General features: G+C 35.5%; 1 protein-coding gene across 3 annotated transcripts in view; it reads left to right on the plus strand.

The window, feature by feature from the left end:
• LOC123703860 (heterogeneous nuclear ribonucleoprotein U-like protein 2) overlaps positions 1-13,357 on the plus strand; it is a 29,182-nt gene extending 15,825 nt beyond the window's left edge. For all 3 annotated transcript variants that reach the window (XM_045652038.1, XM_045652039.1, XM_045652040.1), the window contains 12 exons: positions 833-953; positions 4,251-4,373; positions 4,781-4,909; positions 5,366-5,534; positions 6,429-6,674; positions 7,508-7,658; positions 8,007-8,212; positions 8,835-8,926; positions 9,516-9,648; positions 10,800-10,999; positions 11,826-11,900; positions 12,525-13,357. In XM_045652038.1, the coding sequence (XP_045507994.1) occupies positions 833-953; positions 4,251-4,373; positions 4,781-4,909; positions 5,366-5,534; positions 6,429-6,674; positions 7,508-7,658; positions 8,007-8,212; positions 8,835-8,926; positions 9,516-9,648; positions 10,800-10,999; positions 11,826-11,900; positions 12,525-12,584 (1,705 nt within the window). In that variant the 3' untranslated portion in view covers positions 12,585-13,357. The remainder of the gene's footprint in view (positions 1-832; positions 954-4,250; positions 4,374-4,780; positions 4,910-5,365; positions 5,535-6,428; positions 6,675-7,507; positions 7,659-8,006; positions 8,213-8,834; positions 8,927-9,515; positions 9,649-10,799; positions 11,000-11,825; positions 11,901-12,524) is intronic.
• The last annotated feature ends 21 nt before the right edge of the window (positions 13,358-13,378 follow it).

Below are 13,378 nucleotides of genomic sequence, written 5' to 3' on the forward strand. Positions count from 1 at the left end.
AAGCTCAAAATTTGTACTTACGTTCTTGGAATTAGGTGTGGAATTTGTGGATAGAATAGGAATGAGTAAACAAACAATGTTATCTCAGTTACAGAGGTTTATGCATATAAAATTTACTCGCTGTCTCATTTATAGAGGTAAGTATGATGATAAATCGAAAGAACAAATCCCAGATATAGAGGTTTACTCGTCCCACTAACAGAGGTAATTCAGTGCCAAAGTGTTGGGACCTCAGCATCAGTTCCAGTTATGGAGGTTTCTCACTTATCCAGGTCCCACTTAACCAAGTTTCACTGTATTTAGCTATACTTTTTGGCTTTAGCATAACAAGATGTAACAGGATCAGTCTCTACTGGAAAATTGTAATGATTATTATCATTCAACATATTAACAAACACAAACATTTAAAAAATAAAGCTTTTAGCTAAATTGTATCATATTCTTGAAGAACATGACTCAAAATGAGCAATGTTAAAGAGTGGTCTACCATAAACCTCGCTTCCACGACCGATTTACTTGTTACTCGATTAGTATTCTACACAATCTCCTCCATCTGCGCACCATTTTATTGTTTTAATGTATACTAATATTATAAAAAGGAAAGGTTTGTAATTATGTATGTATGGTTTTCACGCATAAACTACTGGACCGATTTCAAAAATTCTTTCACCATTAGAAAGCTGCATCTTCACTGAGCAACATAGGCTAGGTTTAATCGCGGAAATCCCACGGGAACGGGAACTATGCGGGTTTTTCTTTGAAAACGCGGGCGAGGCCGCAGGCGGAAAGTTAGTTATTTATAAAATTTTTAATATAATATTATTTCTTTCAGACACACAGTAGAAGAAGAGCTAGACGGCCCGGAGGCCTGTCTCGTGCCCGGTTATGTGTTCATATCACAGGCCGATCTAGTTGAAGGCCCTCGGAGACCTAACTCTAATGCTGAATGCGAGGTAAGCACTAAATATATTATTAAAAGTTAGGCCTTTTTTCACTACAGGAAATAATGTCCTAAGGAGTGTATACAGATGTTTTACATCTGACAAATTCACTGGATTTGTCGCAAAGTGGACATTTTTAATTTTTATTTAATGTCTAGAGGATATTCTTTATACCAGCAGATTATGTCAACGTGTTGAACATTTATATAACTTAGTTTTAAACTACTCCACGGAGTTGTAGGCGAACAAGAGCACATGGATCTCGCAGTATTGTATCGAAGAAATTATCAACTTATATCTGGTTGGGTGTTGAAGAGTTTTATACAAGTTTTTTTTGTAAAACAACAACTCACAAGGATCTACTTAGCGTAGGGCAATCGACTTAGAAATATTGGGATTTGTTTACACCGCCTATAAATCAATGGAATCCCGTGAGACAAACGCAGGCATGTGAAACTATAATAATATATACATATATTTGTTTTATATATTATGTTTGTCCATTGTTGTATGTTTATATAAAACTTGATAAACTCCTAATAGGAATCCGTATGCGGTCGGTGGTAATACATTGACCGGCGATGCGACGGCATGTCAACATCACAAGGTACGATTTATAGTGACAGTACATAATATACAAAATATTTTATTTACGCCCTTTTCAATGTTTAAAAACAATTAGAAGTATATTTGATATTGGGTGGGTAGTTGGAAAATATTTTTAAATGGGACAGTTTAAAAATGGAAGTGGGGGGAAGATTCTACAGATAATATATTTGCAGGATGGTAGTTTTTTTTTCTCTCTAAGGGGTAATGATACAGCCAAAATAATATCATACTATATGACAATGCTTGTTCCGAAGATTATAAGAACTTTTATAATAATCTACTGAAATTTACACATTATATGATCTAGTATATGACAGTGCTTGTTTCAAACGAGATTTAAAACATCTTAATTCATCTAATGATCTACTGAATTTGTGTTTCACAATAATATTACTTATAATACATTTATATGGTCGTCGGATTTGGAATATATTCCACATGTGTATTGCACAACTTTTAGAAACTTTACAGGAATCTATTATATCAGGAATGATGCTCTATCTTCGATGTTAAAACTTATTAATATTATTCATGTTTATGAATCAATTTAATTATGTTTTCACTGCAGATATTTAAGCCATCGACAGTATAGGGTGTGATCTTCTCGGCATAACAACATGCAGGACAAATGGATATAATTTTTTGTCGTTTTTAGTATGCCATTTTTATATTTCAGTCGCTGATGGAAATATTTTAATATATTATGTATTTCTCAAGTGGTCTCGAACATTCGACCTAAAATTAAGCTCGGGAGACTCACCAAGTATGAATGATTGATATTCATATAACATAGACCACATATCGTTCTTAGTTGTTATGATATATATAACTTATCCTTTTATGGAATAATTAATTAATTTAATTAATAAAAAACAGAGGTATTGTTTACCGATAAAATAATCATAATAATATATTACTTATCGTTAGTAAGATTTATATATTTCTTAGAAATCCAGAGTATTTAGCACGAGATAGCAAAGAAGACCCGATTATTTGTCCAGGTATGCAACGAAACGAAAACGTCTACTATTCAGTTGCATATATCAGAAGAATTGTTAAAATTTTAAAGTGAAAAGAATGAAATCTGTATTGGAATCGTTTGTCTACCAATTGATGTACAAATAACGTCTATTTTCTTCAAGTAGAAGGATTCAAGAAGATTGTTCTTGGTATTCTAATTTTTTTCGCCACTAGTTGATGAACAAAAGTAAATTTTTTAATAGTGTTTTATAAAAGTTTAGGGTGCTATTGGTTCCGCAAATATTTTTAAGCAGTTGGTTGTTTTGTTCAAATTAAAAGCGTAATAATTTGTATCGAAAGGGATAAATTAATAAAAAGGTAACTTTTCATTTTGCCAATTAGTGTTAAAACCTGGCAGAGATTAAAGTTCAATTCTAGATTTAGAATAACTTAAAAAGACTAATCCAATTGCAGAAGAGAGTAGACATCTATATATGGATAAGAATGTTTGAATTGTATATAAAAATATAATTTGAATAAACATCTGAAGTATACCGTATATCAAAATGTATGCAAGAATTACTGAACCAAATATATACAAAACTGTTATGGAAAATAGGGTAAAATTTGATCGAGTTGAATATAAATCAGCGGAATGTAAGTGAACTCAAAGGATACAGCATGAATTGTACACCAGTTTTTTCTTAACAATAATTGTAAACTTGTTTATAAAATAGAAATACACAGGACTGATCGAATAAAATACACACCGGGATACTGTAACACATTTTATTTATGTTAGAAAGGCAAACGAATAGAGGCGTCACCAAAATCATCTCACGAAGCCCATAAGCATTTCCTACAAATTAAATCACACTGAAAAGAATTCATAAATAGAACAAAAGAAAGTATAAGAACCCAAACTATATATGTATATAATTTTATACATGAATTTGAACTATTTAAAATCGTAGATATAAAATAAAACACAGCAGACGTGTCACATGGTTAGTAACAAACGATATATCTCCTATATTTATAGTACAATGTTGTCCTTAATTTGAGGTGCATGATATGGGTTATATTTTAGATCACTTAACTCCTTAGCTGACTAAATACGAGTGGAATGGCGGACGTTGACAGAATCCGTTTTAATAAAATTGTAACGGAAACGGTACAACATTCTGAGCAGGTGAAGCTTTTGCTTTATATTTTTACTTGTAAAAATTAAATTAGACGATATTTATATCATGAAGAAGTCTCGAGCAAGTCTCAAGAAGATTTATTTTTTCAGTAGACAACTTTCAGATATGCTATGGCGAAATTAATGTTAAGAAACTTAAAATATTAATTTCCTGCATCGAACGGAACAACAAGAAGATGGCTCATTAAAACTTAGTTCAGCATCAGAAGAGAGAAGAAAATTGTTATATTAGAATAAGCATTTATATATTAAGGCCTTATCTGCAAAATTAGTAAACAAAATAATTAGAATATACAGGATATATTTCATGTACCATTTATTGGCTAACATGGACCAAAATACTTGTAACAATGTAACATTACGATCGGTTCGTAATGTTTCTTGAATAAAATCAATGACTTAGTGTCTATAGTAAGAAGAACAGTCACCCATAAGCAATACTTTTGACAAAAAAAAAATCGAATTCTACATGTATTTTATAAGAAATAATTAGTGTTTTTGGTATAATAAAGCAATTAACGCAAGCAATGAAACAGGTGATCCTCATGGTGGGTATGCCCGGCGCGGGCAAAACGTACTGGGCGCGCAAGCACTGCGAGGAGAATCCAGATAAGCGGTACAATATACTGTCTACCGGGGCACTTTTTGATAAAATGAAGGTAAACTATGTGAAAATGAGTATTTATATGTATTTTTACTCACACATACACACATACACGTTATTGAAAAAGATTATGAATACATACATACAAAATGGATAAATATAAACTTTTTTCCAGGTCATGTAAAGTTTACTAGAAGTCTTTATTCTTGTTAACTTTTTTTTTTTTTTTTTTTATTTGATATATTATGCAGGCTCTTAAAATGTGATCGTGGTTACAAATAATCAATTACTCAATACAAGGAAATTGTTATGGCCTTATTTGAGGCTTGAATCAATTATTAGTTTCAACGTTAGACGGAAGATAAAAATAAATTTAGTCTACATAAATTTCTGAAAATAAACACAGACAAACACTGAAAATAAAAATCCAACTTGTTAACATATTATTTATTTTATATTTAGGTGGATTGCAAACCGTTCCGTGCGACGTACGAAGGGCGGTGGGACGCGATGGTGTCGAAGTGCGCTAAGTGCGTGCTTAAGATATTGGAAACTGCCAAGGGCAGACGTAGAAACTTTATTTTGGATCAGGTGAGGGTTATTTCTTTGATATTTTCATAATTAAGCTTGCACACGTGTTTAATAGAAGATTTACAGTCACTCTTGTATGGATAAGCTGCTCTTAATGGTAACAAATGCATTTGGTTTTTAAACTAAAGTTGAGTTCAAGCCAAGGAGCTGGCAGCTATAATATTGAAAGGTCGGTGGAGATATTTCAATATTATAGCTGCCGGTAAACGCGGGTTCGGATCCCGTCGCATTATCGATTTTTTTCTATTATTTAAAACTTTATGGCATGGAATTGAATGCTATTAATAATTTTTAAATATATTAAATTTTTTATAAACTATATTTCGTGGAAAAGAGATCGTTAGAACCTGGATCGCTGATTTTGCTCTATATTTATCTAACTATAATTGAAGAATAATTTCCAAATTTTTAACCAAGAATCAATTTTGTTCTTAAATTTGTATATTTTCCGCACAGACAAATGTCTACCCATCAGCGCAACGCCGCAAGTTACGCGAGTTCGAAGGCTTCAAGCGCATCGCCGTAGTGATAGTGCCGCCCGCTGAAGAGCTCGCCAAGCGACAGGCGTCCCGGGAAACTGCCGATGGCAAGGAAGTGCCCGACCCGGCTGTGGTTGATATGAAAGGTTAGTAAATATAAAAGGGAAGAGGAGGAAAAACAGTTAAAAAAACCTTTTACGTGGTTCTAGTATGTAAAAAGAGTGTGTGTACTTATGTGCACGCGTTAGAAGTTATACTTCTTTGGCGTATGGAAAAAATACTAGAATAAACAACTTGAACATAGTTATCAATTTTCATACCACCTAGAACTAACTTCATGCTGTTAAATTTAGGTGTCGGTGTGCGCGCGCATCGTAAAAATTCACTCTCATCATTTTTCTCCATCGCGCCAAAAGAAGTATAACTTCAATAATGCAAGCTTGTATTATTACGCAATATGCAATTAAGCGCTATTTTGGGTAAAAGGAAAGAAAGGGAGGGGTAACAGTCGATTTGAAACCACTCCAGCTCTTACAAGTGGTAAAGTAACTTGTAAAATAGTTAGAATGTACTATTTAGTGTGTATCCTGGTAGCTATGTAGTATAGAGTGATATGGAAGTGCCCGATCCTGCTGTTGTTGATATGAAAGGTAATATTATCTGAAACCGATAAACGTGCTTCTACCAGTTAATGTTGTTAAGATTATGAAGTTGCTGAGAGACTCTGCGTAATGGCAAAAAATAAGTTGTCCATACATATCTTTACTGTCTATATACATATCTGTAAGCACTATTCTGTACTTTTCAAAGATTATCCAACTGAGACTGTGACATGAGAAATGTTCAACATTTAGTGACATTTACGTGGCTTATGTAAAACAATTCATTTCTTTTCCGTCATTTGCAAATGTGTCCTTGTTATTTTCGATAAAATGCCACCACACTTTCAAAATAACATAATAATTTCAGTACCCTCTGTTTCACAAATAACAACAAACAAACATACAATTTCCACATAACTAAACGAATCTTAATTGCAGCTAACTTCAGCCTACCGGAAAAGGGCAGTTGGGTCGACGAAGTGATATACCCTGAACTCGGCGAAGAAGAAGCGAAAGCGATCATAGAAGAGTACCACAAGGAAGCACGTGCCGCGGGAGTTGTGAGAGAGAAGGAGAAGAGAGAGAGATCGGCAGCAAGAGATGCGCCTCCCGTGAAGAGACCGAGATCGGCGGAGAGACGGAGACCGAGGGATGATAGGAGGAGAGAGCACGGCAGGGAGAGAGGTGAGTTTATAAGTGTCGTTTAGTTAAGTGCCTGAAAGACGTTCAGCCATTTTGTTGAATATATTGTTTTAGCAACAGCATATTGCTGATGATAAGATTATTATCCGGTGCGGCTTATAAAAAGTCTAGGTCAATTGGCTGTATTTCATTATTATTGTATATTTATTTTAATTGAATTGAAATTGATAAATTTGTATAGAAACTGTCAACAAGATGAGATAAAAATTGAAACAATCTATCTGTTACCAATTTTACTATTAATACAACCCATTCGGAATAACATTTACGATGTTTTGTCATCTTTCCCATGTTATTCTATAGTCTATATTTCACACAACAACTATGTATAATAATATGAACACAAACATACATATAATACAACATTTATATACATATAACAAGTTAAATTATATAATGAGTACGTACCTTTTGTAATATTGGGAAGGGTTGCAGGCCTAAAATACAAGCTGCCTTAGTGTAGGCCTGCAGTTCATTTTATCTTTGTTAATCATCTGGTACAATGCATATCTATGTCCTTGTATTTTGAATGTTTAATTAATTAAGATAATGATACAAATCTTTAATTTTTAATTTATTATGCACCACTGTCCACCATACTCAGCATTTGTCCTAGTCGATTGGGTTGCCTGGCAGAGATCGCTGTCAGCGATAAGGCCGCCCTCTGTACATTGTTAATTAAGTTATTATGTGTTTTAAATTGTCCTATATGGTGTACAATAAAGAATTTTTCATTCATTCATTCATTCATACTATGTATTTAATTTTGTATTTATGGTGAATAAATAAATTATATTATGATTTGTTCACTACAGACCGTTGGAGCAGCGGCGGCAGTCGCTGGGGCCCCGGGGGCATGTCGGGCGGGGGCGGGGCCCCGCGCGGGGGCCGCTGGGGCCCCGCCCCGCCGCGGGACAGGCCTGCGCCCCAGCCCGGACGGTTCGACCGGTGGCCGCAGGGGAACAGGTGTGTTTACTTAATTAGTCTAATGTAGTTATATTCTCAAGTATACAATAACGGATGAATACAGTATATATAGTGTACATATGGTTATATGGTTGTTTGTTCTTTATATCGAGTGCAACAAAACACAATAATGCTCGAAATTAGTTTGTTCAACCTACATTTGTTTACTGTGCGTGTAATTCTTAGATATAAATAAAATTTAATATAATTTAAAAACAATGAATAGGTACTCAATGTTGTGTTACAAATTACAAGAACGCTTTATTAGAAGATATTATTTGTTCCTAAAAACTTGACTTAAAGCTTGGCTTGACTTGGTTTAGTGTCTAAATAACATATTCTTCACAGGAACGACTTCGGCCGCGACCGTGATTTCCGTGGCCGCGGGCCCGGTGGCCCCGGAGGCCCTGGTGGTCCGATGGGACCAGGCATGGGCCCCATGGGCCCCGGTCCGAGACAGGACAGAGGCCCGCGGGGGCCCATGGACAATAGATTCGGACCCAACCGAGACAGGCCACAGAACAGGCCCAACCAGCCGGATAAACGGCCGCCAGGTGCGTGTGGTGATCTATGTAATATAGTAATATTATAAAGAGGAAACATATTAAAACAGTATGTATGTTTGTAATGTTTCACAATAAAACTAGTGGACTGATTTTGAAATTCACTAAGAAAAAATTACGTTATTTACCGATTTAAAAAATTCTTTCACTTATAGAAAACTATATTATTTCTTAGTGATGCTGCATATTAATATACTCGGTTTGGGCTGTGTCTTAGTAGATCAGTCAGTCAGTTGATAGTTATAGTTGTGTTGTTAAAAATGTATATTGAATATGGTAAGATATATAATAGTATATTGGATCGAGCGGCAATAATTATGCGTTTTTTTTTTATAAATACACGTGTATTTAAAAAAAAAAACGTGTGTCGGGGAGTGGGGCGGTTGCGCTATTGCATGCTATGCCTTCAAGCCACACCTCCGCCCGCCCCCGTGGGGAGCGTGAGGTTTTTTCGTTACGGAATTTCTCGATTCGGTCCGCGCTCAAGGCCCGCGATAGAAGCTATGCAATAGCTTAATAATTTTTTATTGATCTTTATTAACTAAGTATTTGTTAAATTAGCGCGAGCGGAGCTTTTCGGCATTGTTCATAATTATAAGTATTTATGTTCTAGGTGCCCCGGGAGCGATGGGTGCAGTGGGAGCCGGTGCAGCTGCGGCCGGCTCCTGGCAACGCGGCTCTGCAGCTACCAGACCCAACACCAAGGTCAGCGTTATTATTATATTGTTGGAAGAGTTATTATAATATTGTTGGAAGACTGAATAATAAACAGCGTTATTATAATATTGTTGGAAGACTGAATAATATCAAAAATAAACAGACACAAGGCGAAGTGAAGCGCGTCAGCGGCCACGCGGGCTCGATCGCACTGCAGCAGCACACGACCCGGACAATAATGACCTCTGAATATTCGGTCCCCAGTAACAGTCACCCCGAGTGATTAACAGCGGTCATTATTGATCGGGACTTTGTGCAGAGCGGAGCATTAGTCGAATTACGATATTGCGTTAAAGCTCTGATTGTTGCAGTGTTGATAATACTTACACAATTTATTTATTTTTCTTTACGCTCTAAAATCACACTGCAAACATTAGAAAAAATTGTTTTAACATAATAAAATTTAAGCGGTAAATTTTTGTATCGGTGAAATTGTCGATAATAATCGAAAAACGCTACAAGGGATGAAGTTGATTTTTATAAAAACTAAAAATTTAAATATCTTAAATCAATATTTGGAATCGACATACTTGATTTGAAAAAAATGTTCTTACAAACATATTTCTTACTGCAACAGGACGGTAATAACCAAGTGGCGAATCCGAGCCAGAACCAGGGTGCAAGTCAGAACCAGAACCAGAACCAACAGGGCTGGAACCAGTGGGCCGGCGGCTGGGGGGGCTGGGGCAATTGGGGCAACCAGAACCAAGGTAATTTATCACTGCATAGTGTAAAACAAAGCCGCTTTCTGTGTCCCTAGACCCTATGTATGCTTAAATCTTTAAAACTACCTACGCAACGATACGATTACGATTATACGAACGGATTACGATACGATTTTGCAAATCGGACCAGTAGTTCCTGAGATTAGCGCGTTCAAACAAACTCTTGAACGGATTTTGATGCGGTTTTTTTTTAATAGATGAATATTTCAAGAGGTGTATAAATTATTAGGTTTTAGACACAGCGGACGAAGCCGCGGGCGGAATTATTTGATGTTTTTGCGATTAAATTCAAAGTTCAATTGATTCCGTCCTTACTATGCGATTCAACTAACGATAGGATAGCTTATGCATGATCTTTATGGTAAATAATCATTTTTGTGTGTCAATAACATTTTTTTTTCTAATTATTACATAAAAATCATGTAATACATATGTTATTTCATAACTAATTTTATTAATTCTTCGGAATTAACACCTATAGTGTCACAAAATGGCGCAGCACCGATCCTATTCCTATTTGATTAATTATTATACAATGAAACTTGGTTAAGTGGGACCTGGATAAGTGAGAAACCTCCATAACTGGAACTCATGCTGAGGTCCCAATACTTTGGCAGTGAATTACCTCTGTTAGTGGGACGAGGTAAACCTCTATATCTGGGATTTGTTCTTTCGATTTATCATCAAAGTTACCTCTATAACTGAGACAGCGAGTAAACTTTATATGCATAAACCTCTGTAACTGAGATAGCATTGTTTGTTTACTCATTCTTATTCTACCCACAAATTCCACACCTAATTCCAAGAACGTAAGTACAAATTTTTAGCTTCAATTACGTTCAATTTTAGTTTCGCTTTACTATCATACAGATGTTTTTTTTAATGATCGCACCTGTATAACTGAAATAACCTGTAATCTCACCTGTATTAATGGAAACCTCTGTAAATGAGACAGATATTTATTTTTACCTGTATATCTGAGACACTGGGCACAGAAAAATATTGTAATACTGTGCACTGGGTAAGTGGAATACCTCTATAAGTGAAACGACATTGCAGGTCCCTTGATGTCTCACTTAACCAGGTTTCACTGTAATACATTCAACATTGTTTAATAAGTAACATTTCTCGTCCAGGCTGGGGCAACTGGAACAATTGGAACAACTGGAACAACCAGGGGCAGGGCGGCAACAGCGGCGGGCAGCAGGGGCAGGCGGGCAAGGGGCAGGCGGGGCAACAGGGGCAGGGCGGCGGGCAACAGTGGCCCAACAACTACACGGCGCAACAGTGGTACCAGTGGCAACAGTGGCAACAACAGCAACAGGGCTGGCAGGGGGTGAGATACTAAACGTTTAACTGATCTATCTATACATATAATGGGGCAAGGGGCAACAGGGGCAGGGTGGGGGCAACAGATGTCGAACAACTACACGGAACAGCAGTGGCAACAGCAACAGGGCTGGCAGGGGGTGAGATTACGCTTTTTTAATTACATTAGAGACCATGTGTTGAAAATCCCTACTAAAATTATAAATGCGAAAGTAACTCTGTCTGTCTGTTTTTACGCTTTCCCGCTTAAACCTCTTAAACCTCTCAACCGATTTTGATGAAATTTGGCACAGACAATCTTTAGACCCTGAGAAAGAAGGCTTTAACCATTTATTGCGAAATACGTACCACGGGCGAAGCCGGGGCGGACCGCCGCAGTAGGATAATAAAGCATCATAGTCACTTTATCAAGGTTTGATCAACAATATTGCTGAAAGTTTCAACGTGTGTTAACAACTCTACAAACTCACAATTTTGCCAGCATATTGTTTATTCAATTTGTTAATTTTGTAAAATAATTGCAACGGTAAAAAAGGGATGCTTTTGTTGATTTTTGAGGATTTTTTTTAACTAAGGCCGGCAAAGCACCTGTAAGACTTCTAGTGTTACAGGTGTTTATGGGCGGTGGTGACCACTTAACATCAGGTGGCCCACCTGCCCCTTTGCTTGCTCTGACAAGCAAAAAAACTAGATCTAATTTCATAGTCGTGTATTTTTTTTTTTTTCATAATTTTCCATTCAGTAACACCATTCTAAATTGTAGAAGAAAACTTTAATAATAATATTATATTCGTTTATCCGTGATAATAAAATACATATATGACTTTTTTCAGTACGGTTCTGGTGCGGGCGGGCAGCAAGGCACGACGCCCGCGGATCAAGCGCAAGCATGGGCGCAATATTATCAGGTATATGGGCTATTAATTAAAATTTATAGTAGAAAAAACAAGTTTATTCCATCATTAAAATACAATTTAAAATTAAAATACAATATATAAATACTGTGGCTACATAAAAAAGTTTTTGATTTTGGGTTAATACATAGGCATATCAACAACTCTGTAATAATTAAAGAAGTGAATCTATGTTTAATTTCAATATGACGATGTCTTCCTTGTGTTGCTGGTTATTTAAATGATAAATCTATTTCTTTTTTTTGCCTTTCGTTTTGTAACATAAACCGCTGAATCTATACAAATCTATATTAATTAATATTATAAAGCTGAAGAGTTTGTTTGTTTGAACGCGCTAATCTCAATTCTCAGGGACTATTGATCCGATTTGAAAAATTCTTTCGGTGTTAGATAGCCCATTTATCGAGGAAGGTTTTTGGCTATATATCATCACACTAAGACCAACAGGAGCGGAGCAATGCGGGTAAAACCGCGAGGCACAGCTAGTAAAAAATAAAATGAAAATTTTCAATCTTAGACTATTTTCTAATACTTCGTATTATGAGACGTGCCTTTTGTGTGTTTTTCTCTTTTTCGTGATAAATTAACAGTATCAATAATTGGAAATTAAATTTTCAGAACTACGGCGCGGGTAACGCAGCGGGAAATGCGGGTTCAGGAGCCGTTGAAAAGAAGTAAACCCGTTCCCGAGATCTGCCCGAACATACCAAACGACAGACAGACACACATTGTATATCTAATATATTGTTATTACTAATTGCGGTATGAATTGTATGACATATTGTAAGATTCTGAATAAAGAAATACAATGAGATTTCATATAATTATATATTTAAGTTCGTAGTTCATATATTGTATTTAAAAATGTTTTCGCACCTATATATTCAAATATAAACTGTTACAGCAATAATATCTATAAAATAATACGTTTGTCTGTCTGTACTTTAAATTTAGACGGTTTGAAAGCACCCGTGTTGCATTCACGAATAAAAAGAATCACTTGTATTTTTGTATAAATTTCTTATACACGTACCTCGATGGAGGTAAAATCGCATGTTTTTAAACTTTTTGTAAATATATTTTGCTTGAAGTTGGCGGTTTATCTTCGCTCAGTAATAATAATTAGGATAATAATGATTTGGATTTGATTTACGACGCATAAGTACTTGACTTATCACTAAATATACCTATATCTTGTTTTTCATAAACTTGTGTTATTTTAACAGAATTAAAGTTTTAAGATAAAAAAAAAATAAGATGTGTTGAGCGAAGACGGTAGATAATCATTAATTTAAGTTAGTTATTAAACGCACTATTACCGGAATTAAGGTTTTATTTTAATTTTAAGATTTGTTTCAATCTGATTGAGGAATGCTTGAGATGTGTGTACAAAGGTAGCAATAAGTTCGACGTCATTACTGATGCAATTTTAATAAACTTATGAATAAGAAGTGGTTGTTTTATTTTTGACC

The sequence above is a fragment of the Colias croceus genome, chromosome 27, assembly GCF_905220415.1.
Source record: "Colias croceus chromosome 27, ilColCroc2.1".
Lineage (NCBI taxonomy): Eukaryota > Metazoa > Arthropoda > Insecta > Lepidoptera > Pieridae > Colias > Colias croceus.